The following is a 24,650-nucleotide window of genomic DNA, read 5'->3' as shown; positions in this document are numbered from 1 at the left end:
TACTCTTTACTCTGTCTTTCAGGGCTGTTTTCCCTTCATCAGTACTCTCAAAATTTGAATTAGCTGCTAGTACCAAGATTATAATTCAGCTGCATGCTTCCTTACTGTAAAGGTCTTTCTACTGAGGCTGTTCATTGAGCAATTCTTTGCAAGGAGAAATTGATTCATCCTTTCTTTCTGTTTTTGATAATCTCCCTAGAAAGAAATTATACCAGCAAATGCTCTATTTCAGTAACACAGGTTACTGGTTAGCTGAATGGGTATTCCATACTGAGAGGGAAATGAGAAATATATCTGAAACTAATTCTTGAAAAAGGAAATATATAACATATATATTGTATATATGAGTTCATATATATATGAGTTCATATATATGCTATATATAAAACCAGCATATATATACTCATATATATAGCATATATGATGTTATATATAACACTTCAATCTGGCAAATGCTAGACAGAAATGTAAATTTTCCTTAAAAAAATCCATACAGTTTTCATTTTCATAATTGCTTGTTTGTTTGTTATGTAGGTTGAGGAAGCTGCTTGGCTTGATCATTCCTTTGCATTTAATAACATAATACTCTAATTCCTTCAGGTCTTCAGGTCATCTTGCCTGAGTATCTGCAAGAGCATTTTGTCCAGGCAGCTTTAAGCTACATTGCTTGTAATTCAGAAGGGGAGTTCATCTGCAAGGACAATGACTGCTGGTGTCATTGTGGTCCAAAATTCCCAGAATGCAACTGTCCCTACATGGACATTCAAGCCATGGAAGAAAATCTGCTCCGCATAAGTGAGACTTGGAATGTGTACAACAGTGAATTTGAGGAATCTGGTGAGAAGCTTTATACAATCTTTGTCTGTTTTGCTGTATCATACAAAAGGCATTTATACAAATGACTCCATCTGAAACTTCCAGAATGGTTTGTAAATCTGAATACATATATTCTTAAATGCATCCTGGATCTGAGTCTTAGTATCTCTTTCTGATAGTAAGTGGTGATTGTGATGATGAGCAGTCTGTATAGCTACACAAGGATTTAGGCAGCTATGCTTGAGTATTATTAATCCGTTATACTTTGTGGACTCCAGGGCTGAGGACTTGGTCCCTGTTGGAGCAAGAAGTGTGTTAGAGGCAGAAAGCAGGAGAAATTAGGAACGAAGTCAGGTTATACACCTGGGTATCCTGCGTTTTTTTTGGTTCTGTAATGCAGCTGGAACAGCTGCTTAATTCCACATCCATTTTTTGGTGTTGGGTCAAAGTTTCTCCTGTAATTCCCTTTTATGCTGCTCCTCCAGCAACACCATGAAGTTGGAATGAAGATCATAGCTGACCCTTGATTTGCCAAGTAGTTAATAGTTCATCCTGTTGTAGTTGGTGACTACTTGTGATTTCTATTTAAAATGGACCTATCCATGTTGTCTCTACATATTTGTGCCACATTAGTTTTCTTTAAAGCATCAATGTTTATTTTATACATAATTTCACCTGTCCTGATCATCAGAATTTCCAGCCCCATAGAGAGTAGGAACCTCAGGTAAAATCAGCTTCTGAACAACTGTTTTCACAATTCACTCACTCAGTGATATCAGTGACATCTGTCTAGCCAGATGGCTGGAAAATTTAAGTGATCACAGCAGATTTGGGAAAAATCACCAAGAAAAGAAAGAAAAGAATGAGGTAAGGAAGAAGCAGCAAAAAATATAAATCACAGTTTTTAATGAGTTGTGTTGGAGAAAAAGTAGAAGAGAGAGGGAAGAAGACTATTCAGTGGTCATGGAAGAGTGTGTGAGAGAAGAAATATCAGTACAATACTTAACTGTGAACAGTACTTTGTACACATTCATTTTTTTATTTGTTGGTTTATTGTTAAAGACCGATTTCTCAGTTTAGGGTTGAGAATTTAAAAAGACCTTGTATCAGGTAAAATCATAGTTGTTGTAACTTTTTGTAAAACCTAGTTGGTCTGTTTGGAAGATATTAAGCCCTTTTCCCAGCCCTGGTCTCACTCTAGTGTGAACCTAGATCTTCTTGGAGGATCACAGTTTCTTTGATTACAAAAACATGAATTCATGGTTTGGTTTTGTGTATATTTTGTGTGCATTTTTCCCAATGGCTATTTTAACACCTTTAAGATTCATGGAGTCATATTATCATTTACTATTTTACAAACTAGGACAAGCATATTGACACAACAGAATGGCATGGATTTGTTCACCTTATTTTGTCTTTGAATGGGATGTGATGCTCTTCAGTGCCTGAAGAATATCATTTGATGCCATCTTCTTATAAGGAATTTTAGTTAAGCTGAAAGAGCACACATAACTGAATCTATGGAGGATTCTTACAGCAACCTATACCAGAACATCAAATTACGTGTGTACTTAAATAGTTGTCACCTACATGTATAGTCCTATGTTCAGGACTGAGACATGAATGTCAGGAAAAATGGATAACAGTTAAACTCTGTGCTTTTAAAAAAGGCTCAATCTATGCTGTATGAATCACTACAATGGCAACTTCACATGCATCTGTCAATCAGGTAGTAGGCATGATTACTAAAACGTGAAATATAGATTATTAACATCGAGACATACGCCACAAACACTCTTTAGACCTTGAATTATTAAATGGTTTTTAATCTAATAAATATACAAAGCATGAGTTCCACATCTCATAGATAGAGTAGAAAATCTCTGCTTTTAACCTATAAACTGTTTTGCATAAACATGTTCAAGGAACGATGAGACAAGTAACCTTGTATGTATATGGGTCTGTACTTTCCTGAAAGAAAGTTGGCATGTGAACTTTAGATAGATAGCTTAGTCATTGCCCATTCAACCTCGCTACATAAATCATATATTACCATCTGAACAGCTCTTTCAGTACTGCCACAGATGGTCTGTAAACATTTCTAGCCAGAGTTGATTACTGAGACATATTCTGAAAAATTTAGAGCTTGTGCAACATTTAAGCTATGAAAAAAATTATTAAAAAATATCAGCATGATCTGATTCATGATAGTATGTGTTCTGAGAAAAAAAAGTCCTTTATTGAAGTCAACTAATGTTTTAAATACATATTTTATACTTTGATGTGGGACAAATAACATCGTATAATGGTTTGGATTGGAAGGGACCTTAAAGGTATATAGTTCCAGCCCCCTGTCATGGGCAGGGACACCTTCCACTAGACCAGGATGCTCAAAGCCCCATCCAACCTGTACTTGAACATTTTCAGGGATGGGGCAGCCACAGCTTCTCTGGGCAACCTGTGCCAGGGTCTCACCACCCTCACAGGCATGAATATTTTCCTGATGTCTAATTTAAGTCTCCCCTCTGTCACCTTAAGGTCATTCCCCCTTGTCCTGTCACAACATGCCCTTGTAAGAAGTTCCTCTCCAGCTTTCTTGTCAGCCCCCTTTAGGTATTGGAGGACTGTTATAAGGTTTCTCTCAGCTTCCTCTTCTTCAGGCTGAGGCTGAACAACACAAACTTGCTCAACCTGTCATCATAGGAGAGGTGCTCCAGCCCTCAGAGCATATTTGTGGCCTCCTCTGGACTTGTTCAAGCAGGTCCATGTCCCTCTTATGCTGCAGGCCCCAGAGCTGATGCAGTCTTTATGTCAGGTGAAGTCAGCTTTTGAGAAAAGAGTAGGTTGTTTATATATAATTTACATTTTGTATATATAATTTATAACAAAAATAAATAAGCTAGAAAAAAGTAGTGTTGAAGAAGGTCCGATTATATAGTATTTTAGACTCTGAGCAGACAAGGAACAGAATAATCCAGACCATATATAATGATCCATATAATCTACTACTAACTGCAGTGGAATGAATGAATGAACAAATTAATTAATTAATTAGTTAATTCCATTCTTTGAAACATGAACTCCAGATTCAAGTAAGGTTAGATACAAATGTATTAACTTTCTCACTTTTCTGCCCTCCAAACCCTTCCTTACCTTACATATAACAAAATAGTGTTCTGAATCCAGTAGCAAATTTTACCCCTTAACACAGACCTGTAAAACTGGGTTCACTTGAGGTCATGCACATTATCTGTGGACAGAATTTAACCTAAAGGGGAAGAAGTAAATATTCACTTTAAGATGGCTTGTTTAGAAGCATAGAATAGTTAGGGTTGGAAAGGACCTTAAGATCATCTAGTTCCAGCCCCCTTGCCATGGGCAGGGACATCTCACACTAAACCATGTCACCCAAGGCTGGGTGACAACTTGTCCTTGAACACCACCAGGCATGCAGCATTCAGAACTTCCCTGGGCAGCCCATTCCAGTGCCTCATCCCCCTTACAGTAAAGAACTTCCTCTTTATATCCAGTCTAAATTTCCCCTGTTTAAGTTTCATCCCGTTACCCCTTTTTCTATCACTACCATTCCTAATGAAGAGTCCCTCTCAAGCATCCTTATAGGCCCCCTTCAGATACTGGAAGGCTGCACTCAATCCCACTGTCAGTGTTATCTCAGTCTGTCTGTATAAGAAAAAACAACTGAGAAATAGATCTTTGAATTTAAAGGGAAAAAAAAATTGAAAAAACAGTTCTCTAATGCCTAAATCCTATTTGAAATCAGTGGGGAGCTAAATTCAGTTTGTGTGTCTTTGGAACTCACCAACTGACTTTGCACACATAAAATAAAACACAAAAACAATATGACTTTTTTCTCTACAACCTCATCCTCTCTTTCAAGTTAGCCAGTTTACATTATTGTTTACCTTTCAAACCATGAGATGTGAAAGAAAAATGAGTGTACCTAGTTAAAAGTTAAAGATCCTGAACACAACAACTACAACTACAAAAAGGTTTAGTATGGTTTAGTATGACCACTCTATGCATACATTTCCAAGTGCAACAAGTAATCATGTTAGATGAATGTAATGTTGGGTGAAATTATAACATGTATCACACCAGGAACTCATGAAGTTCAGCAAGGAGAATTCCTTGTCCTTCATCTGGGGACTGCTGCATGATGCACCAGGATATGCTGTGGGTCACCCAGCTGGAAAGCAGCTTGGCAGAAAAGTACCTGGTCGTGGTGGAAACCAGGTTGAATGTGAGCCAGCAACATGTCTTTGAAGCAAAGAAGGCTGATCATATCCTGGGCTGCATTAGGAGGAGTACTGACAGAAGTCTGAGTGAGAGTATCTGTCTCATCTCTTCAGGTCTGGACTCCTCTGTACAAGAGACACATGGACGTATTGGAGAGAGTTCTCAAAGATGAAGGGTCTGGAGCATCTCTCTTTTGAGGAAAGGCTGAGAGAAGGGGGACGGTTCAGCGGAGAGAAGAAAAATCTCAGTGGGATCTTACCAAACTAGATAAATACCTGAATTGAGGTTGTGAAGATGATGGAGCTAGGCTTTTCTTCAGTGGGGCCAGTGACAGGATCAGAGGCAGTGGGCACAAAACGAAACGTGGTTGATTCCCTCTGAACATCAGGAAATACTTTTTCACTGTGATAGTGACTGAGCATTGAGGTATATTATGAAGTATATTTTCAAAGTAACCTTGAAATTGAAAACTTATTCTTTTAAAAAAGTATTTTAAATACAAAATACCGTGGAAGGAAATAGCATACCTACCACAAAATTGGGCAGGAATTTTAATGTCACAGTTAGCTTTAAACATGGTTCAGTGAAGCACAGAAATATGTGTTTATTTTAATTATTTATAGTCCATTAGCTTCTTAGATTTGAATTGTGTGCTTAAATGTTCATCATCAGATTAAATAGATCAGAGCTAGAGCCATCTAAGACCTTGAAGAACTGCACCTACCAAAAACAGAAGACTGCTACCAAACATGTATCTTCACAAGCATAATAATTAAACTTCAAAAGTCATCCTGTAAATATTTTAAAATGTATCATTCTATAGCTTTAAAAGACAAACTTCTCAAAATGTGAAGTTTGATCTTTTTTTCAAACACTTTTGTGTCTGCTTTATAGAGATATTTCAAAAGGTAAATTTCAGTATCACAGAAAAGCTAAGTGGCATAAGTACAGCCAAAGTAAATTGATATTAACTTTCACAATATTTGCTGAAACCATTTTTCATTGTGCATCCATCCTCTATCATTGCTTGGATTGCCAAGTAGTAGGTGAAGCGAATTGCTGTTGCAAGCTACTCTTCTTTAATCCTTGGATTCACCGGATTTCATGTTTAATGCATTTCATAATTCCCTAATAACTTCAGGATGTCTTGCTATTGGCATTGGTTACCCTTTAGAAGTTGTTGTGGTTTAATCCCAAGTAACTCACCCCCAGTTTATATACTGGGCATGACGTGCTGTGGTATGGAATACCCCTTTGGCTAGTTTGGGTCAGGTATTCTATCTCTGCTTCCTCCCAGTTTCCCTCTGGCTTCCTCTTCTCCCTGGCAGAGCACGAGACTCAGAAAGTCCTTGGTCAGACTAAACATTACTGAGCAGCAACTAAAAACATCGGTGTTATTAGCATTGTTCCCAGGCTGAAAGTCAAAAACGCAGCACTGCACCAGCTACTAAGAACAAGAAAAATTACTGCTACTGCTGAACCCAGGAGAGAAGTGCTGATTTAAAATAATCTGAAAAAATCTACAGTTTTGAAAGTTTCATCTGAAAATTACATCTGAATCCTCAGTTAATATGTAGCATTACATAGAAAGTTACTAAAGTTTTCTTGTTTACATCAGCATAGATTTGTTTTGGACTTTAGAGTCCTGCTTCCACAGTTCAATTAATTCTTCAATTCAATTTTTCCATTCCTTTAAAATGATTGAATTAATAATGTTCCCAAAATCCCTTGCATACAAAAAATTGGTTTTAAAGGCTTGAAGAAAGCAGGTTCTAACAAGGGAGATAGATGATAAGCTTATTACTGAATTAAATATCTGTAAAACTGAGAATGAAGAAGTTCAGGCATCCCATTCTTATTTTTTTTATTTTTTTTTGGGGGGGGGGTAACATTTCTATCTTATATGATTAATATAAAATCTACAAAAAGCAAGAGGAGAGATCACCTCTTCGGTGAGATTTAGAGAATTTTGCATTTAATAGTGTCATGAATGTGGAAACATTTACATACAGAATATGTTTCAATTCACACTTTGTGTTTTGAAACTGGGGGTTGTCTTGCTGTATAGACATCTGAGTTGTCCAAGTCATAACTTCTGAAAAGATTGGCCAACCATTTGTGGCCACATCACATGTCTCTATAAAACAGCACTGTATGCTGCCTCTAGGCTTCAAAACTGTCTACTGCTTCTTGTGAAGGATGAAGATCCCTATTCTCACAGTGAAGTTTCCAGGTTTACAGCCTGGGTTTCCACTAGCCAGGCAGTAAACTGTGGTAAAATACAGTAAAATTAAGACTGGAAATTACAGCTGGCACTGATATGGAAGTGCAGATGTTCAGGGAGAAATTCTTTACACCCTCTGCTAGCCTTATAAATTTGCTGCAGATGGGCAGCAGTGTCTTTATGATTATTAGGGCTGGGAAGAAGCTGTAAAGGAGGAATTCTAAGTTTCTTCCAAAATCAGAGACTGGATGTGACCGTAATGCAGTCAGTCAATACATAAAACCATAGCAAGTGATCATATTTGATCTCAAAATCTACATAAATCTCTTAGTATTTCTTTTGTGGTTTAACCATAGTCAGCAACTAGCACTGCACAGCCATTCTCTCAATGCCCCACAATGGGATAGGGGACAGAACTGGAAGAGTAAAAGTGAGAATACTCATGGGCTGACATAAAAATATTTTAATAGGTAAAGCAAAAGCTGCACACACAAGGAAAGCAAACCAAAGAATTCATTCACCATTTCCCATCTGCAGCTGTTCAGCTGTCTCCTGGGAAACAGGGCTCCATCACATGTAATGGTTACTTGGGAAGACAAGCACCATAACTTCAAATGTGTTCCCCCTTTCCTTTCTCTTCCCCTAACTTTATATGCTGAACATGACATCATAAGGTATGGCTTATTCCTTGGGTCAGTTGGGATCAGTTCTCCCAGCTGTGTCCCCTCCCAACATCTTGTTTACCCTCACCCTACTTGCTGGTGGGGTAGTGTAGCAAGCAGAAAAGGCCTTCACCCTGTGTAAGCACTGCTTAACAGTAACAAAACTATCACTATGTTGTCAACACTGCTTTTAGCACAAATCCAAAACAGAGATTCATATTAACTGCTATGAAGATTAACTCTATCTCAGCCAAAACCAGCACAATTTCTAAAGAAAGAGGATATTACTGTCATAATTCCTGCAGGTAAAGACTTTTAAGTGCTGAGCATATAGTAATACATCTGTTGATTTTTTTTCTTTCAGTAAGTTTGAGTAACTAAATATAGCAAACATAGCCAGAGTAATCAGATTTATTTAATTTACTGAAAGAAATTTATGTTTAAATAAAACAGACACAAAACCAGACAGGTAAAAAAAAAAAAAAGTATAGCTAAATATTTAACTTAGATTTAAATAGGTTAAATTAAAAGTTAAAATAAAATTAAATAAATAATGTAAATAAATTTAAATAGTACAAAGATAGAAATCTTGGATGTCTGGTTGACAGAATGCACTATGATGAGAGCCAGTGACGAATCCAGATCTTCAAGACCAAATATGAATCACAGCATAAAGACACAGGAAACCTGAGGGAAAGAAGTTTGCATCATATAAGTACAAGCTTTTTCATCATGTCATACCCTGTTGTCAACAGCAGTTCTGGAATCATCTTAATTATGAATTACATTAATATCTCCTAGCAGTGCAAGGAGGTTGCACTAAGGAATGCAACCAGTATCCCTCATGTGGTTCATTCTTTCTCCTCCTCTCCAGCAGACAAGCATTTTAAAATATTATAGTGATTATAGTGTGTCAGCTTATTTCTGATGGATGACTCCAGCAAAACTACAAGTCTGCATTTAGTCTATGATGTTTAACCTTCACAATCCCTCTATCTAGTCAGAAAAATGTAATATAATGTTGTTTTCTACTCCAAAAAGTCACAGATTTTTGCTATTTTTCTGGTGAGAATTTTTTCTGAAAACTGCTTTAACAAAAGTGGGCACCATGGGATTCCTTTTTATTGCTTTCACAATCTTCAAATCAAAGTCATCTAGATGACAAGTAAAAAGGTAATTCTTCCCAGCTGCCAAGCCTACAGATTGACTATATTCTGTAGACATCAACCTGGGTTCCAGCCTTCTCCCTTTTTACCAGCAGTGATGCGAACCCTAAGATCTAATCAGTGCCCTCAGTTACTCTTATGTTAGCTACAGTGACGTCATTGTAAATTTTTTCAAATTCCTTTCAATGACTAAGTAAAAATTATCTTTGTGATTGTAGGGTTTCCTATATTCCTCCTAGTACAGGAGAAAAGAAAAACAAAAAAAAAACCCAACCAACCAAACAAAAAAACTCCTGCATTGTAAGCTAGACACCTTAAGATATAATTAATGTACCAAATGCCTCATTTACACTTGTTCCAAATTACCAAAAGGAAGTAAAAAGGCAGAATATATCTGCAGGTTTGACTTGTAAACATCAGTTTAAACTTAGTGTTGCTATATGTATATCCTGATTGGAAGAATATTCTTGTAATTATCATGAAAGAAAAGCTCCCAGACTGACTTTCAGACTCTATGTTGAGATTCCAAATCTTAAATAGCATTGCAAGATGACTAGGTTTGATTTTCACTTAAGACACACAAAGTAGAGTCCCACACTGTCATTTGCAGTGAATAGAGTTTCCACTAGTTCTCTCTTACCACAGTCCAGTGACATATTACTGCTTTTCCAGTTACTATGTTTCCATTAAAATGCATGTAGCATAATCTTAAACACAGAATTTGGAACTAAAACTGAATACAGGAGCATTTCTTCAGTTTAAAAAATTAACCTTGCTCTCTAACAAACTGTTTTCAGTGATTCAGAAGGATGAGAGAACATATCCGTAAAAAGGCCCTTGCCAAGCTCATTGTACACAGTACACACAAACCGTAATGCACAGGTCATCCAGGTAGCATAGTCTGTCCCTCTGTTGACCAGAGCAGACCGATTGCCATGCAAAATGAGTCTAATTTGAAATCTTAATTGAAAGACTCCTTTTGAAATGTCTGAAAAGACTCACTGGCAGTTGAAGGTGCTTTTTAATCACTGAGAATAAAGACTTCAATCAATATGGTTCAAACTATTTGCCCCTGAGAAGTACAGTGGTGGTTTTCTTTAAAAGGTTGCTTACAGCTTCAGGCTCAAGGCCAAGAAAACCTAGCCCCCTGAGTCCTTAATATAATTATTGTTTTCTCTATTATCTTGCAAGAGTGTTAATTTGCCTCCCAGTAATTAACTTCCCTGTGTAGTCATGAAGTTTAATCAATAGCAAGAACTGATACACCAAGCTGTCATTTCTTCTGTGACCAATGCTCCCTACCTTACCTCCTATCTCTCCCACCCCTGTGGAGGTGTCACTGTTACAATAACATGAACAGGTGGGATGTGCATAATTTCTTCAGAGTCAGTGTCTAAATTGTTAATGTCCTACTCCAAAAATGAAGGTACAGCCAATTATGTCCCATCAATATAATTGCCCACCTTCTCAAACTAAAAACATGATATGACTCCTGCTAAAGCAGCACCTGGAAAATCAAGTTTTACATGGCATTACATTCTCAGACACTTTAAACATTGGGATGACATTGTAATAAGAGAAGGAGCAGAAGGCTTGATCTAATATAATTCTACTTATGTCCACCATGTATGGGACATAATGTAATTCCCTTCAAAACTAGTGACAAAAACATCTCATTCTTGGTGGAATTCCAATCTTCCTTGGCAGCTTTGGACTTTATTAAGAGGGATATCACCCTGTGGCCTCTCTTTTCTTCTAGGGCAGTATTGTCTGTTCTGATTCACAGCTTCTTAAATCTTTTTCTTGTAATAGCTTAACCCTGGTTATTTACTTCATTGTGTTTTCCAAGAACACTTTTCAGTTTCACTCAGTCTCTTCCCTGAACTATCCTTCTTTGAAACCTTACATGTTTATTATCCCACTTTTCAAACTGCAGGTGTTGCCAGCAAGACCAAGAACAAATAAGGTAACTTGAGGTTGTGTCTAAATCTACACATAAGTATTATGTGCATTTATGGTGCTATAGAAAGATAATAACAGCTAGCACTAGATAGAAATTGGAATATCTATGCTGCAGAAATACTTGTAAAGCATGTTGAAATGATCAAAATATTTACAAAAAAAGCCAAGATAACTGTAGATAAATTTCTGAGAAACTTTTGTTGTTGAAAGCTTACAGTGAATTCCAAGGATCATCCATTTTGAAGGGCAGAGATGTGAACATTTTTAAAAGAATAATGAACCAAAATCACACCTGAAAGAGAAACTGACAGGATGAAAGGAATGTCCTTCAAATGTTTGGATTTACAGAAACAGCTATTAGTGTCTTACTTTTTGGTTTCTGAAAAGTGAACTTGCTGTCAAGGTCATATTTAGATTGAGAATAAGAAACTAGTCGCTTCTTGATTACAGGAAATGTGAGTCTGTTCAGCTCACAACAGAGCCTAGGAAAGGTTATTATCTCCTGCCTAGTAAAACTTAAGAATTAATTCCTGATTTGCAGGGTGACATTCTATCTTTATTACTAATTTTAACTAGTCAATTTTTTCCTCTTTATCTGGCCACTGAGAGGGTCTCAAGGCTTGTGAAGGGAGTATCAGTGATTTCCTGTTCCTATCACAGGTTACCATTACAATATATATATATATATATATATATACACATATATACATACATGTATAAAACAAATATATACGTGCCTATATATAACATATTGTGAAATAAGTTGTACTGTAACATTTACTTAAGTTTCCTCAGAACCTATATAGTAAAAAATATCAGAGGATCTGTTTTCCTTACCAATTCCCTCACCTGAGCTGATACTTCTTGTTCAAGTCCTTGCAAAGCCTAAGGTTTAGAGGAGCTATCTCTGCAGCATTCCTTACCCAAAAAAAAAAAGAAACTGCCCAGAAAACCCCCACAAACCTACCCCACTGCAAGAACCATAAAAATTTTCTACCCCTGAGGCTTACAAAGCAGCTAGATTGTACCAGTTCAAAAAGCTTGTCCAGTATTGTGTTCAGCTTCTCTCTACCTTCATAAGCAGTCCATACCTTCCATTGCACATACATTTCCTTCCTTCTCTGTCCTTCAGAAAATTTAAAACAGATAAGTTGATTTAGAGAAGCAAATGTTTTAATTATAGGGAGAGCTGAAAGATTTAGACTAGGTAGGGGAAAAGGGAAGTGGAAAATTCAGCTTTACTATCTTTTCTGTAAAGAAATAAGGTTGTTTCAAGCTGCAGTCTTATGTTTACTTGAATTGGATTATTTTCAAACATATTTCTTGGAACACAGCTGCTACTTCTTTGACAACTTAAGTAATGCATCATGAACAACTAAAATTCATTGCAACATAAAAACAAATATATGTTCATTTTAGTACTTTCTTTTCTCTAGGCTTTTGAATCATGGTGGAATATTTAAAAAAAAAACATGTATCTTTTATAAATCTCTTTAATAATATCTACAAAATATTGAGGCAGTGCTTTATTGAACAGCAACCCTACCCAACCATTTAAAATGTAGGTCTTTCTGGTTTTTATTCTTTTAGACTACCAGCTTTGTGATTTCAGGTTTCAGTTTACAGCTGACACTAGTATTTGACTTGCTGTCATATTTATTGCCCTGAGTACAATTAAAAGCATTGTTATGGGAAAGGAATTATAATACCATGGTCGCATTGTTAGAGTAAAAGGTTTCTAACACACAGTACATTTATGTAAAAAGTGTGATAAACTGTTGGGGATTATGAGATCTTTCCTACCAGAACTCTTGCTCCTCACACTAATTGCAGCTATGACAGAGGACTCCAAGGACGATGCAGTTGCTTGGAGCCATAAGCAAATGCATTATTATTACCATTATTTGCAATACATGGCAACAATTAAATCTGGGGTCTATTCTGCTAACTGCCATATAAAGATATAGTAAGAGACAAGCTTTTCTCTGAAGAGCTTGCAGTCTAAACAGAAAATACAGTTGAAGTGTAGCAGAGGTAAAGATTTATCTACAGATTATTACAAAATATTGAAGTAGATGTTTTGAAAAAGGAAAGACAATCCAGGAATACTCTTTCAAAAATTGCAAAATGATGTTTTTTTTTGTCAGAATACAATAAAGCACTTAGACCTTCATTTTTAAATATTTATACATTTTGTCATTTCTGACTTTATAACTTTCATTAAAATAAGAAATTAAATGTTGACATAAAAATGTAAAATTTATGTTTTGTCAAGGTGAAGCATTTTGCTTGAGTCAATACAAAGTAAAGCAAGAAAACCTTGCAGTGTTCCTTTTAGAGGATTTCAAAGAAAATAGAAGCATCTGGAGAATTTTAGAGAATATAAAAAGATTTAGCTTGTATTCTAATTTTGGAATGCTAAAAATCCTTTCACAAAATGGATTTTCTATTCTCTGCACAGTTCTACTTCAGAGCCTTCTTTGTTGTGAAATGAAGCTTTTCTTAGCTTTTGTGTGAAATTAAGTCGTAGTCTTCTTTCCAGTTTCTAACCTATAAAAAAATAAAGCAGTATTTATATTAAATAATAGGCTTATTTACAGCATCAGCAGATAAGGTCAGCACTGAAATGGGCACAAAGGTTAAGCAAATTGGCACAGCAGGGTTGGATGGCTTGCTTTGTTGCTGTGTGTCATCTTTTCTGTATGTAAATAGATTGCTAGAGTTGCTAGAGATATTTCTTTAGTGTTTTTCAGTGAAAGCTTTTGATCTAAATATTTCTTGTTGTCTCTGACTCTGGCTCATTTTTGTTATGCAACACTGTCTGTTTGTTTTGGCTTGCTATTAGAATAAATTGGCTCTCATGGGTCAGGTTCAAAGGAGAGATCAGCAAGGGTGACACTGAGGTGGGAGTGTGTTACAAGCAACCCACTCAATGTGAGGAAATAGATGATTTCCTTAAGCAAGTCAAGGGTATGTCTGGATTGTAGACATATTCTTCTATGCTTCTTATGGAGAACTTTAACCTCCCCAACATCTGCTGAAAAGCCAACCCTGTGGGACATAATCAGTCAAGGGGGTTTTGGAGGGTGTGAAGAATAACATCTTGATATAGATACTGGATGGACCAAAAGAGTGGCAACAGAACAGGACTGGTTATTCCCTAACAAGGAAATGCTGTTTAGGGATGGGATAATCAATGGCAGCCTTGGCTGTAGAAGACACAAAATAATGGTGTTCAGGATCTGTAAAGGAGTGGGTGAGAAAAGCAGCAGACTGAAGACTAAGGCTTCACAAAAGAAGTCTTCACCTAATTCTAGTATTGCCTCTGAGGCAGCACTGAAGACAAAGTAGCTCTGGAAACCTGGCCAGATTTTAGTGACAGCATCCTCCAGGCATAAGAACTGTTTTTCCTGATGCTCAGGAAAATGCATAGATATACTGGAGAACCAGCTTTGATAAAAGAGGAAATTCATGACAGAGATCCAACGGAAAAGTAGCATACAGGAATCAAAGAAGAGTAACACTGTCTTCTTCTCCTTTCTTGTACTGAAACCTACTTTGTCATCAAAGGATGTGGAACCCTAGAAAGCCTATCTGAAGTATCAAGAAGCACATCTCCTGGATGACTGACCCTGTTTTCCAGCTCACAACAGTTTCCCTAATGGATCACTGTGATAGAGCAAGCATGTGTCATTAGTTAGTAGTCTCCTTGCCATGAGAAGGTGTTCTCCAACAATGTGGAATTAATAACACATGTATAAAACAGCATTAAAGCCAAACTACTCTCTCTTCCTTTTTTAAAAGAAATATTCATTGTTGGTGTTTCACTTTGGATTGCAAACAGGCTACAACAGAGACAGGCTATCAAGGAAAATTTTGCAAACGTTGCCCAGATATTTAGAAATGGTGCTAGGAAAATCTAGAACCAGTGCCTGCAAGGAATGCCAAAAGCTACAATAAAAGCTCCTACAGATGCCTTAGTGGTAAAAGATTGAACAAGGAAATGTAGGCCTGCTGCTGAATAGGTTGAGTGATTTAGTGATTTATTTGTTTCAGCATAAACAGATAAGGCAGAAGTACTCAGTGCTCCCTTTGTCTTCACCAGCAAATACCCCAGGTCCTTGAGCTTAGTAAGGGGATTCAGGGGGCAGAGGAACTAACAGCAGTGAGTAATGATGGAATAAAGGGTTAACTGAGAGGATTTGATCTGTGATACTCCATCGTATTCAACAGACTGTATCTGTGGGTTTTGAGAGGGCTGGATGATATGCCTGTAAGGCCTCTCTGCTAGTTTTGAAAGATCATGGAGACTGAGGAAGATCCCTGATGAACGGAGAAAGGCAAATATTATGCCATTCATGAAAAAAGTCTGAAAGCATGATCCAGGGAACGACTGATTGATCAGCTTCATCTTGGTCCCTGGAAAATCATGGATTGAGCCCTCTTGGATGATGTTTCCGAAGATATACTGGGTTTGCGTGGTAATTGGGGCCTAAGGGGGAATGTTGCAGGGGTGGCCTCTTTTGAGAAGACAGCAGGCACTGCTCCTGTTGGGCAGAGCCAGTGCCAGCCAGCTCCAAAAAAGACTGCCCAAAGCTGAGCCTATCAGTGGCACTGGTGACATGTCTGTGATAGCATATGTAAGAAAGGGTAAAAAACACTGCACAAGATACGGCTTAAAGGAACTACTGTTTTATCCTCCTGCTCATGTTATCCTGACTACAGAAGCTGAGGTTGTTCTCTGTCTTTATACAGAGTGCATCTTGGGCTGTGAGAAAATTTCTCTGATTATAACACCAATAGAATTGAAATAATCTCTGTTACACTGAGGAAACAGCTGCTATTTAGTTTAAAAGAAAACTTTGGGTACAACAGCCTGAAAGCTCAGACATAGACTTGATCTGTTTAAAGAAAATAGAAAAAGAAGTGCAGTGATAATAAGTGGCATGTTAATGTCACCAGCATTATGTTGCACAGTCGGATGTTAGCCCGTGGTATTGTTATTAGCCTGGTGTTCTGCATTGCCAAGCTGGATAAAACTGTTGACTTCTGGGATGCTTCCAGAGATCCGCTGAAAGGGATTTTAGTAAACAAGCTAATACAAGATATTTTGATGGCCTGAAATATTCCAAAAAACCCACTCAACCTCAGCTGTAACAAAACCAAAAATGTGCCATGGTCCTGTAGGTGTAATAGTCTTGTACAGACCTTGTAATTCAAAATATCAAGGATATGAAAAATATTTGTGGCAGGGGTCCTGTTCTTTTTCAACAGAGAGCAGGTGCCTCTTTTTCTTGTAGCAAGCATTGTCACTTCCTTTGATGAGGCTTACTGAATTTTTCTGGTCTTTGCTAGCTCTATATGCAGAATGTTAATCATTGTACCCACCATTAAGCCCTGCTTTGATAAGGAATAACACTGAAAATCCAAGTTACAAGCTAAGTAGCTCTAGGTATTACAGCATAAATATGTCTGATATTAATCTGATTTCAGTAATAATCTTTGCTCCAATTGTGATATTTTTCATTTATTCTTTGCCATTGAAAATGATATTTCGATTTCTAGACACCATTAATACAAGGAAGATTTACCTTGCAGAACATGGGAAGTGAAAACCAGACATGACCAGCCATAAAACTAAAGTTAAACTTTTTTGATCAATCACTGCATATAATGTTTTACATTTTTTCCCCAGTATTTGAAGTTATCTAAAAATATGAAAAAAACAAAAAAGGTATTTCATGCACTATCGTTGCGAAAATAAATGAGGAAGTGCTGAAAGCATATCATATGTGGTATCAAGTATCATGTTTTAAAAGCAGCAGCTTCTATAGCCCCCAGCACTGTAATACTGGCTGTTAATCCTCAGGAATGCCTGGTTGTGTGTTGATGAGTGTGTAATAGTTTAATCATCTCTCAGTGTTAGGAGTTCATGTTGTAGTTTCACAGATCATGAAATGTGTCTGTTTAAGATACGAGCACATTATCTTTGCTTCTATTTTGCAGAAGCCATTATGTAACCATGTTCATTTTATCTCTGTCTCTGTTTTACCTGTATTATGGTTCTTATTAGCATGATCATACAAGGCACAGGGATAGTCAAAGATGATGTTTATTACAGAGAGAAAAAGAAGAATTTTCCTATTCAAAATGCTTTTGCATTGCTTATTAAAGAGTATAAACCCTCCTTATCACTTCTAAACACTGCATCTGATTAGTTGTTAGCTGTAGAGCTTATCGTCATTGTGCAAAGGACGGCAAGTTGACAATGTTTCTTAAAAAGTTATTACAGCAATATGAAAACTAAAAAGGCATCTTCTGAGTATATTATCTCCTCAGAGATTTAAGTTTATTTTTGGTTTCATGAAACTGAGTTTAAGCAGATATACCAGTGTCACAGAAGAACAGAAGGGAAATGAGAAGTGAGCAATTAAAACAGGTAGTCAGGAACGTGGCTTATGGATCTGATGCTCCCCAGGTGTATAAGTATACTCCTCTGCAGTCACTAGATCTTGGCTGATTTATACAAACTGCAGATCTCTGCTTTTTCAAATGACATACTTTATAACAGTTCAGTTAACCTTATTTCCTTTTTTTTTTTTTTCCTTACTACCAGTTTGCCAGTTTGTTAAATTTGTAAATGCACTCTTTAGGCTTGGAAGACTTTATCAAGCCAACGGGTCTGCGTCCCCTTTAGACCAGCCAGACATAACCCTTTCTCCTAGCATCTGTGCAAGACTTGAAGAAAGCGATAAGTCATAAGTGTAGTGTGAGAAGACAAAGACATAATTGTCACTTGGGAAAGGGAAAACAAGGACCAGTTTTCCCCAGACTGTAATGAGACTCATGGAGATACTTATTAATCAATTTATTAAATACTCCTATTATTTCCAATTATTAAGCTACAAACCCAGAAACAGATACTTATTTTTTTTTGGACAGAGGATAAAACCCTACTTCTAAGAAAAAATTAGGGAAGGGAAAAAGTAAAATATAAGGTGGTCTGAACACTTGATAAAATAAACAGTTCCTTTCCCCAATTCCTTAATTTATACCAAGGACAGCAGAGGGCAGCAGTGCAGTCCTCAAGGAGAGAATAGCGCAGTGGACAACTTCCTTTTCCCAAAAAGGCATGAGGAGAAATTAAATAACACATTTCCAAGAAGATCATAGATGCTGTTTTAAAACCACTTTATTAAATATAAAAATAATCATCTTTGACCCTTGCTCTTCATTTTTTTTACTTCCAAAAGACATTTCAATGCCTTTTATCTTCTGATGAATATTCATCCATCACAGGAAATACTATGCCAAAATAGGCTGTTCAATTTCATGGCTTCTTGTCTTTCAGGATATGGATGAGGGTCATTCTAGCTTATTTAGAAAAGATCTTTCTTCTCTACCCATAAAACATTTTCCCCAATCAACCCTCTCCTATGAGCAAACCCAAATTATAGCAATGTTAAATACTATGATTAACTCTAGTTTTAAGGGCAAGGCTACTTCAGTCAGTTGGATCACTTCATTCACATAGTCTGCTGAAGTGTAAACCACCCAAAAGGAGCATCTGTCAGGGTGAAAGCCAAACTGTGGAATGAGTGACTGCAGGAGCAAGCTGAAGAAAAAACTTGGGAAGGGTAGGAGGATAGCAGAGGGCAGGAGGACAGACAGGAAAATGTACTGATATATGAATACATGAAAGAATAGGGATAAATATATGCATTCAAGTGTGCTACTCATTTTCTCATTTCCCCCCAGTAATCAGAACCCTTTTAAATGGAATTTCGTTTAGGTTCAAAACTTACAAATAAACTTGTAAATTATCCTACTTATGCAAATAGACTGAATGATTAAGAATATTCTGCTTATAGGATTCAGTTTATGCAACTTATGTGGACTGAGCTACAAGAACAAATCACAAAGCATATTATGTTCACCATAACAGTGATCTTGTGATTTAGGAACTCCTTTTTATCACTTTAGAGGTAAGGACATGAGTCAAAAAGAAGTCATGGAAGACATTTTTAAAGTGTCAAAGTACCTTAAAATGCTTTGAAAGACTCCATTTTAATTCTAAATACTTTTGAAAGCCTGATTCTTAATGGCTGTCTCAGGTGAAATAACATGCCTTAAAGGGAGCTGTCCTGTAAAATCACATTTACTTGCTTTTCCTAAGTATTAGAATGTACTCCTTTTAAGATGGCTTCTTATCTCCTCCAAATAAGTCAGTATACATTGATTTTTAAATGCCTGTTTATTTTCAGATTCTAGATTTGAAGGTATGAAACTGATTCTTACTTAATCTTCATATTACTTGGGTAAAGACATTTTGACAGTGCTTGCATTTGTTTTACCATCAATTAAAAAATTATCTAAATATTGTCTTTTGCTGGTTTTATTCTAATGTCACCACTAAAAATGTAGTTATCTATCTTTACTTTAAAAGAGTTATAATATTAAATTTTAAAATTGTAAAACTTCAAAATTAGAAAAAATAGTTCAAGAAAAAATAAATTAGAAGTTAACCATAGCTACGTAACTAAAGACTTTTTTTTGTTTTTAGATGAATTCAAATTATTTATGAAAAGGCTGCCCATGAATTATTTCCTGAACACATCTACTGTAATGCATTTGTGGACAATGGATTCTAACTTTCAACGTCGCTATGAACAACTAGAAAACAGCATGAAGCAACTCTTCCTCAAGGCACAGAAAACTGTTCACAAGCTCTTTGGCCTTAGTAAGAGATGCCATAAACAGCCACTCATCCGCGTGCCAAGGCAGAGGTAAGAACACTTATGAAAACCTTAGAAACTCAAACTGCTATTTTGATACTAAATTCTCCTTAAGGATATAGATATGGGAATGTGTGCAGCATACGAAACATTCACAGTATGCAATCTTTATATTTGTAGGAGTTGAACCTTTCCAGCTTTCAATATTGCTTCATTCATGTTTTCTTAAATATGGTGTGAAAGTTCAAAATAAAACCTGATTTGTATATGACTGTGTTATGTGAGACAACTTTAAAATAACTCCGGCATACAGATTCATCCCATTTGGTCTGCCTCTGTATTACAGAACCATGTTTTCAATGAAAGGTGGCCAATTGTAACAGTGCCAAATAATTGCATACTGAATACTGAATACGTATTCTGAAACAAGCACAGCTATTTTGAGAACTTTAGAGTTCATATACAGTATATACTACATACTATTGATTTCTTGTTTCATTTGTCAGATATAAATGCAATCTAAAAGGACACATAAGGAAAGAAAATAGAGGTGGTTTAGTCCTTCCTAGAAACAGAAAGATTCTGAAAACTAGCTAGCCCAATCTATATTAACATAAAGTGATTATAGTTGATTGCTGGTTGAAAATTGCGCTATTGAAATTAGTGGAAAGACACTAGAATAAATTTTAATGAATGAGCTTTTAAGAAGTTATTCTTCTGACCATAAGCATTGTGGGCCTAGTCAGTGAATCCTGCATTTAGCACGTACTTCTGTTAATTTATCAGTTTATCTATATTTTATCTATATTTGGAACTGCAAAGGGTACTTTACTCTCCCCTGCTTTCAGCTCTCCTTTTGCAAGCTAAGGCTTCTTCAATACTTCTTTGCCTTTTGGTGGCACTTACTGAAACCTTCCACTTTCCTTTAAGGAGGAGACAGCTGTTATGGCTCTTGCGCCCTCTTTTTTCTACATATCATGCTTTGTTTTGTGATCTGCTACTTGAAAAGAAAAATACATTTTCCACTTGGGTGAAAATTCGAAAACACTCCACTAAGAAAAATTATATAGTCACTGCAGTACTTCAAAATTTTGTCCTGTGTTTCTTGGACGTGACTTAAATGAGCATTCTAGTAGAGATGATTCAACACTTGTGAGACCTCACCTGGAGTATTCTGTGCAGTTCTGGTGTCCTCAACATAAAAAGGATATGGAACTGTTGGAACAAGTCCAGAGGAGGGTCACGAGGATGATCAGGGGACTGGAGCGCCTCCTGTATGAAGACAGGCTGAGAAAGTTGGGGCTGTTCAGCCTGGAGAAGAGAAGGTTGCATGGAGACCTCATAGCAGCCTTCCAGTATCTGAAGGGGGCCTATAGGGATGCTGGTGAGGGTCTCTTCATTAGGGACTGTAGTGATAGGACAAGGGGTAACAGGTTAAAACTTAAACAGGGGAAGTTTAGATTGGATATAAGAAGGAAATTCCTTCTTGTTAGGGTGGTGAGGCACTGGAACGGGTTGCCAAGGGAGGTTGTGAATGCTCCATCCCCGGCAGTGTTCAAGACCAGGTTGGACGAAGCCTTGGGTGAGATGATTTAGTGTAAGATGTCCCTGCCCACAGCAGGGGGGTTGGAACTAGATGATCTTAAGGTCCTTTCCAACCCTAATTATTCTATGATTCTATGAAAGACTTCAGCAGGAACTGAGTTTTAAAAAACACAAGAAACACAACCAAATTAACATAATTTTTCCCCTCTCAAAATTTAATATAATCAGATCTTCCAAAATTACCACTGTAAGGTTTCGGGGCAATCTTTGGTTGTTATCTGAAGTGGCAGTGATAGAATCCAAATGAATAGAGGTATAAAAAGCAAAGATGAGTTGAAATGATCGATCAAAGCACACCTTTATTTTTCTCTGAAGGATACACTTCTTTTAACAAATAAACTTGTGAGTTTATTTATTAATAAAAAGATGTGGTGCTGCACGAAAAAGATGTCAACAGGCTGGAGAGGGTCCAGAAAATGGCCACAAAGATGACCAAAGGACTGTGAAACTTGCCATATGAGGAAAAGCTGACAGAACAGAGTTTGTTCAGCCTACAGAGAAGAAGGTTTAGGGAAGACCTTACCACCATGTTCCTTTTTACAAGGAGTCACATGGAAAAGACGAGGGATAATGGGTACAGGTTACTCCCTGGAAGGACGTGAGTTAAAATTTTCACAATGAGAATAAGCAGCCATTGTAATAATCTCTCCAAGGAAGTGTTGGAACTTTGCACAATTTTAAGATCAGCTGGACAGAGTACTCTCTAGACTGTGCTTTTGCCAAGAAAAGTTGGACTAGATGACCCTTCAACCTGGTGTTCTATGATGCTATCATTTTATGATAATAAGTTTTACTAGCAATGAGTTTGCCTGTTTTACAGGGAGCTGTACTAAACTTTCATAACAGCTTGATTTTGCAATACATCTCTAACTTAGGAATGTCATGACTTAGTTTTAAGGTAAATATGTCCCATTTTAGTGACTGCCCTGAATTTTTTTCTAGTCACTGCAAGAGAGATTGTACATATGATGACATAATGATGATAAATAGATGGCTCACAGATCAGTGCTAAAGGCAGGTTTGGGAATACTTAGCCCGTAGAATGCATTAGCTGAAATAGAACATTTTCAAGGGCTGGATTACATCTGACTATATGGATAAATTTTCTTCTTACATCAAGGTTTTTACAGCTAATAAGAAGAGCTTTAAACTGAGAAGTGAGGGGAAAGTTCAACAGACACTGGTTTGATTTCTAAACCTGCTTAAAAAAAATTAAAATCCGATAAATATAGGAATGGATACAGGAAAAGAATCTCAGTGGTGATGAGACATAGTGAGAAGAAAGGAAACACAAGTATTGATAGAATAATATCCAGGTACTTCTCATGATAACAGTATACCTAATCCAAACAAGGCGCTGTTTGTTTTTTTTGGTACAGAACTGCTAACAGGTAAGCATGAAATGAGTAGTGGGTAATGCAATAGGGAATGAATACCTGAGTAATGCAATGGAGAAACATGAATTATTGCTCAGGTTGTAAAACCAGACATTTCAGCAGAAAGTGCATGGAATAAGAAAACCAACATCAAGTACTAAAATTATGTTTAAGGGAAGATGAAAATAAAAGCAAAAATCACTGATTCGTGTGCTAATGATATTCTAGGTGCCAAAGAAATGAGAAGGGGGAATTGGAACAAAATGTAACCCTTTCCAAAGGCTTTCCAAACAACTCCTTCAGATCAGTGTTTGAGCTCTGCTATTGATAGCTAAGGGCAAATTTTATTATGGAAAGAGAAATTAGACTGAGTTAATGGAGATATAAATACTATTTTAAATTGTATTTTATGGGCATTTGTCTTTTCAGATACAGATTAAAGAGCCAATGCTTCAGTTTTTACTAAAGGTCATGATGCTGGCAGTTAGTAAAAACAAAGTAATTGTGCTAATGTTTAATTTTACATTGTATTTCACGAGGCAGTAGAAGGTATATACAAAGGATTTGTAAAGGAATATGTTGAAAGTGACAGCTAGTTTTCTCTTTCATGAAGTTGAGAGGTTTGTTCTTAAAGTTTAATGTAATTCATTAAAACTGTCTGTATTTTATAGGGATTTAACTATGTAGTATGCCAGAAACAGTTTTCACACTTGAAGGAGCTCCTACATATGGTCAAGCTTATAAATAATTAAGGAAAATACCTGTCTCTTTTTTCTGGACTCAAAATTTTGTTACTGAATATGAAACCAATTGTTGCTTGATTGTTTCTAAATGAGATTCAGTTAATCGATTAGACAGAATTGCTTGCAATTTCTTCCATATTTCCCAAAGAACCAAGCCACTTAATAATCATAAAGCAAAATTATATTTATATTTCGATTTTCTATTCCTTGAACCAAAGTACCATTGAATCCTCTCCTAACATCATTGTTCATAGTAGAAAAGAGTCAATTGGCATGTGAGTTAAAGAAACTACGTTCCCGTGTCTCGTTTTAAACACAGCTTATATTCTTCAGCTAGAATAATGTATAAATAGTTTGCTTTCAGTCTGCACTAGCAGTCAGTACAATGTCTTATTTACTGCAGCACTTTTCTATACACTGTGGATGGGAACAGTATTACTATTTTTATTTTATTCTGTTCATTGCAAATCTTTTCAAGTTCCAGATGTTCTTTCCAGATTTTAAGGTTTCTTTCATTAACATGAAACAAACCGTTGTTCCTTTTCCTGAAAGTCAAATCATGCCAAGAAACACCAAAAGTCTGTAGATTTCCATTATAAACTATTACAGTAATGGTGAGTGTAATGTTTAAAAATAATATGAATTTTAAACTTAAACCTGAATTAATCAATACATTTTCTGTAATCAGTGAAGTTTTTACTGGTTGACCTCAAAGAAAAATACTGACTGAAAATTCAAAATCAACAAGGAGCACGGAATTTGCTATGGCAATAATATGTTCCCATGTTGCATATACGGGTGGAATGAGAAACCATTCAATGTCAACAGATAAAGAGAAAAACAAGAGAAAAAAAAAAGCAGTCTGAGAAAGAATCTTGATTGTCTGTGGAGTAATCTACCAAGTGAGCTGCTGCCTCCATGAATTAATTTGAGGCTCTGCAGCTTCAAAAGGCTCAAATGATTATTACTAATATGTTCTCACTGAGTTGACACATCAACCTTAAAAACTTGCAGTATCATATACTCATTCATTGCTTGCTTGGCCAGAGCCCACCACATGCAGCAGTGGTTACTCCACTGGATGGCCAGATCTTGCTGCAGTTT

At 36.5% G+C, this 24,650-nt stretch overlaps 1 protein-coding gene across 3 annotated transcripts in view; it reads left to right on the top strand.

Annotated features, from left to right (window-relative positions):
* Window positions 1–24,650, top strand: part of BRINP3 (BMP/retinoic acid inducible neural specific 3) — a 205,158-nt gene that overhangs the window by 142,215 nt on the left and 38,293 nt on the right. For all 3 annotated transcript variants that reach the window (XM_062606324.1, XM_062606322.1, XM_062606323.1), the window contains 2 exons: window positions 601–837; window positions 19,651–19,873. In XM_062606324.1, the coding sequence (XP_062462308.1) occupies window positions 601–837; window positions 19,651–19,873 (460 nt within the window). The remainder of the gene's footprint in view (window positions 1–600; window positions 838–19,650; window positions 19,874–24,650) is intronic.

The sequence above is a fragment of the Pezoporus occidentalis genome, unplaced genomic scaffold, assembly GCF_034315485.1.
Source record: "Pezoporus occidentalis ecotype Australia unplaced genomic scaffold, CSIRO_AGI_Poc_V1 ctg95, whole genome shotgun sequence".
Taxonomy (NCBI): domain Eukaryota; kingdom Metazoa; phylum Chordata; class Aves; order Psittaciformes; family Psittacidae; genus Pezoporus; species Pezoporus occidentalis.
Note: the sequence above shows the minus strand (reverse complement) of the source record. Positions and strands in the feature narration are given on the sequence as shown.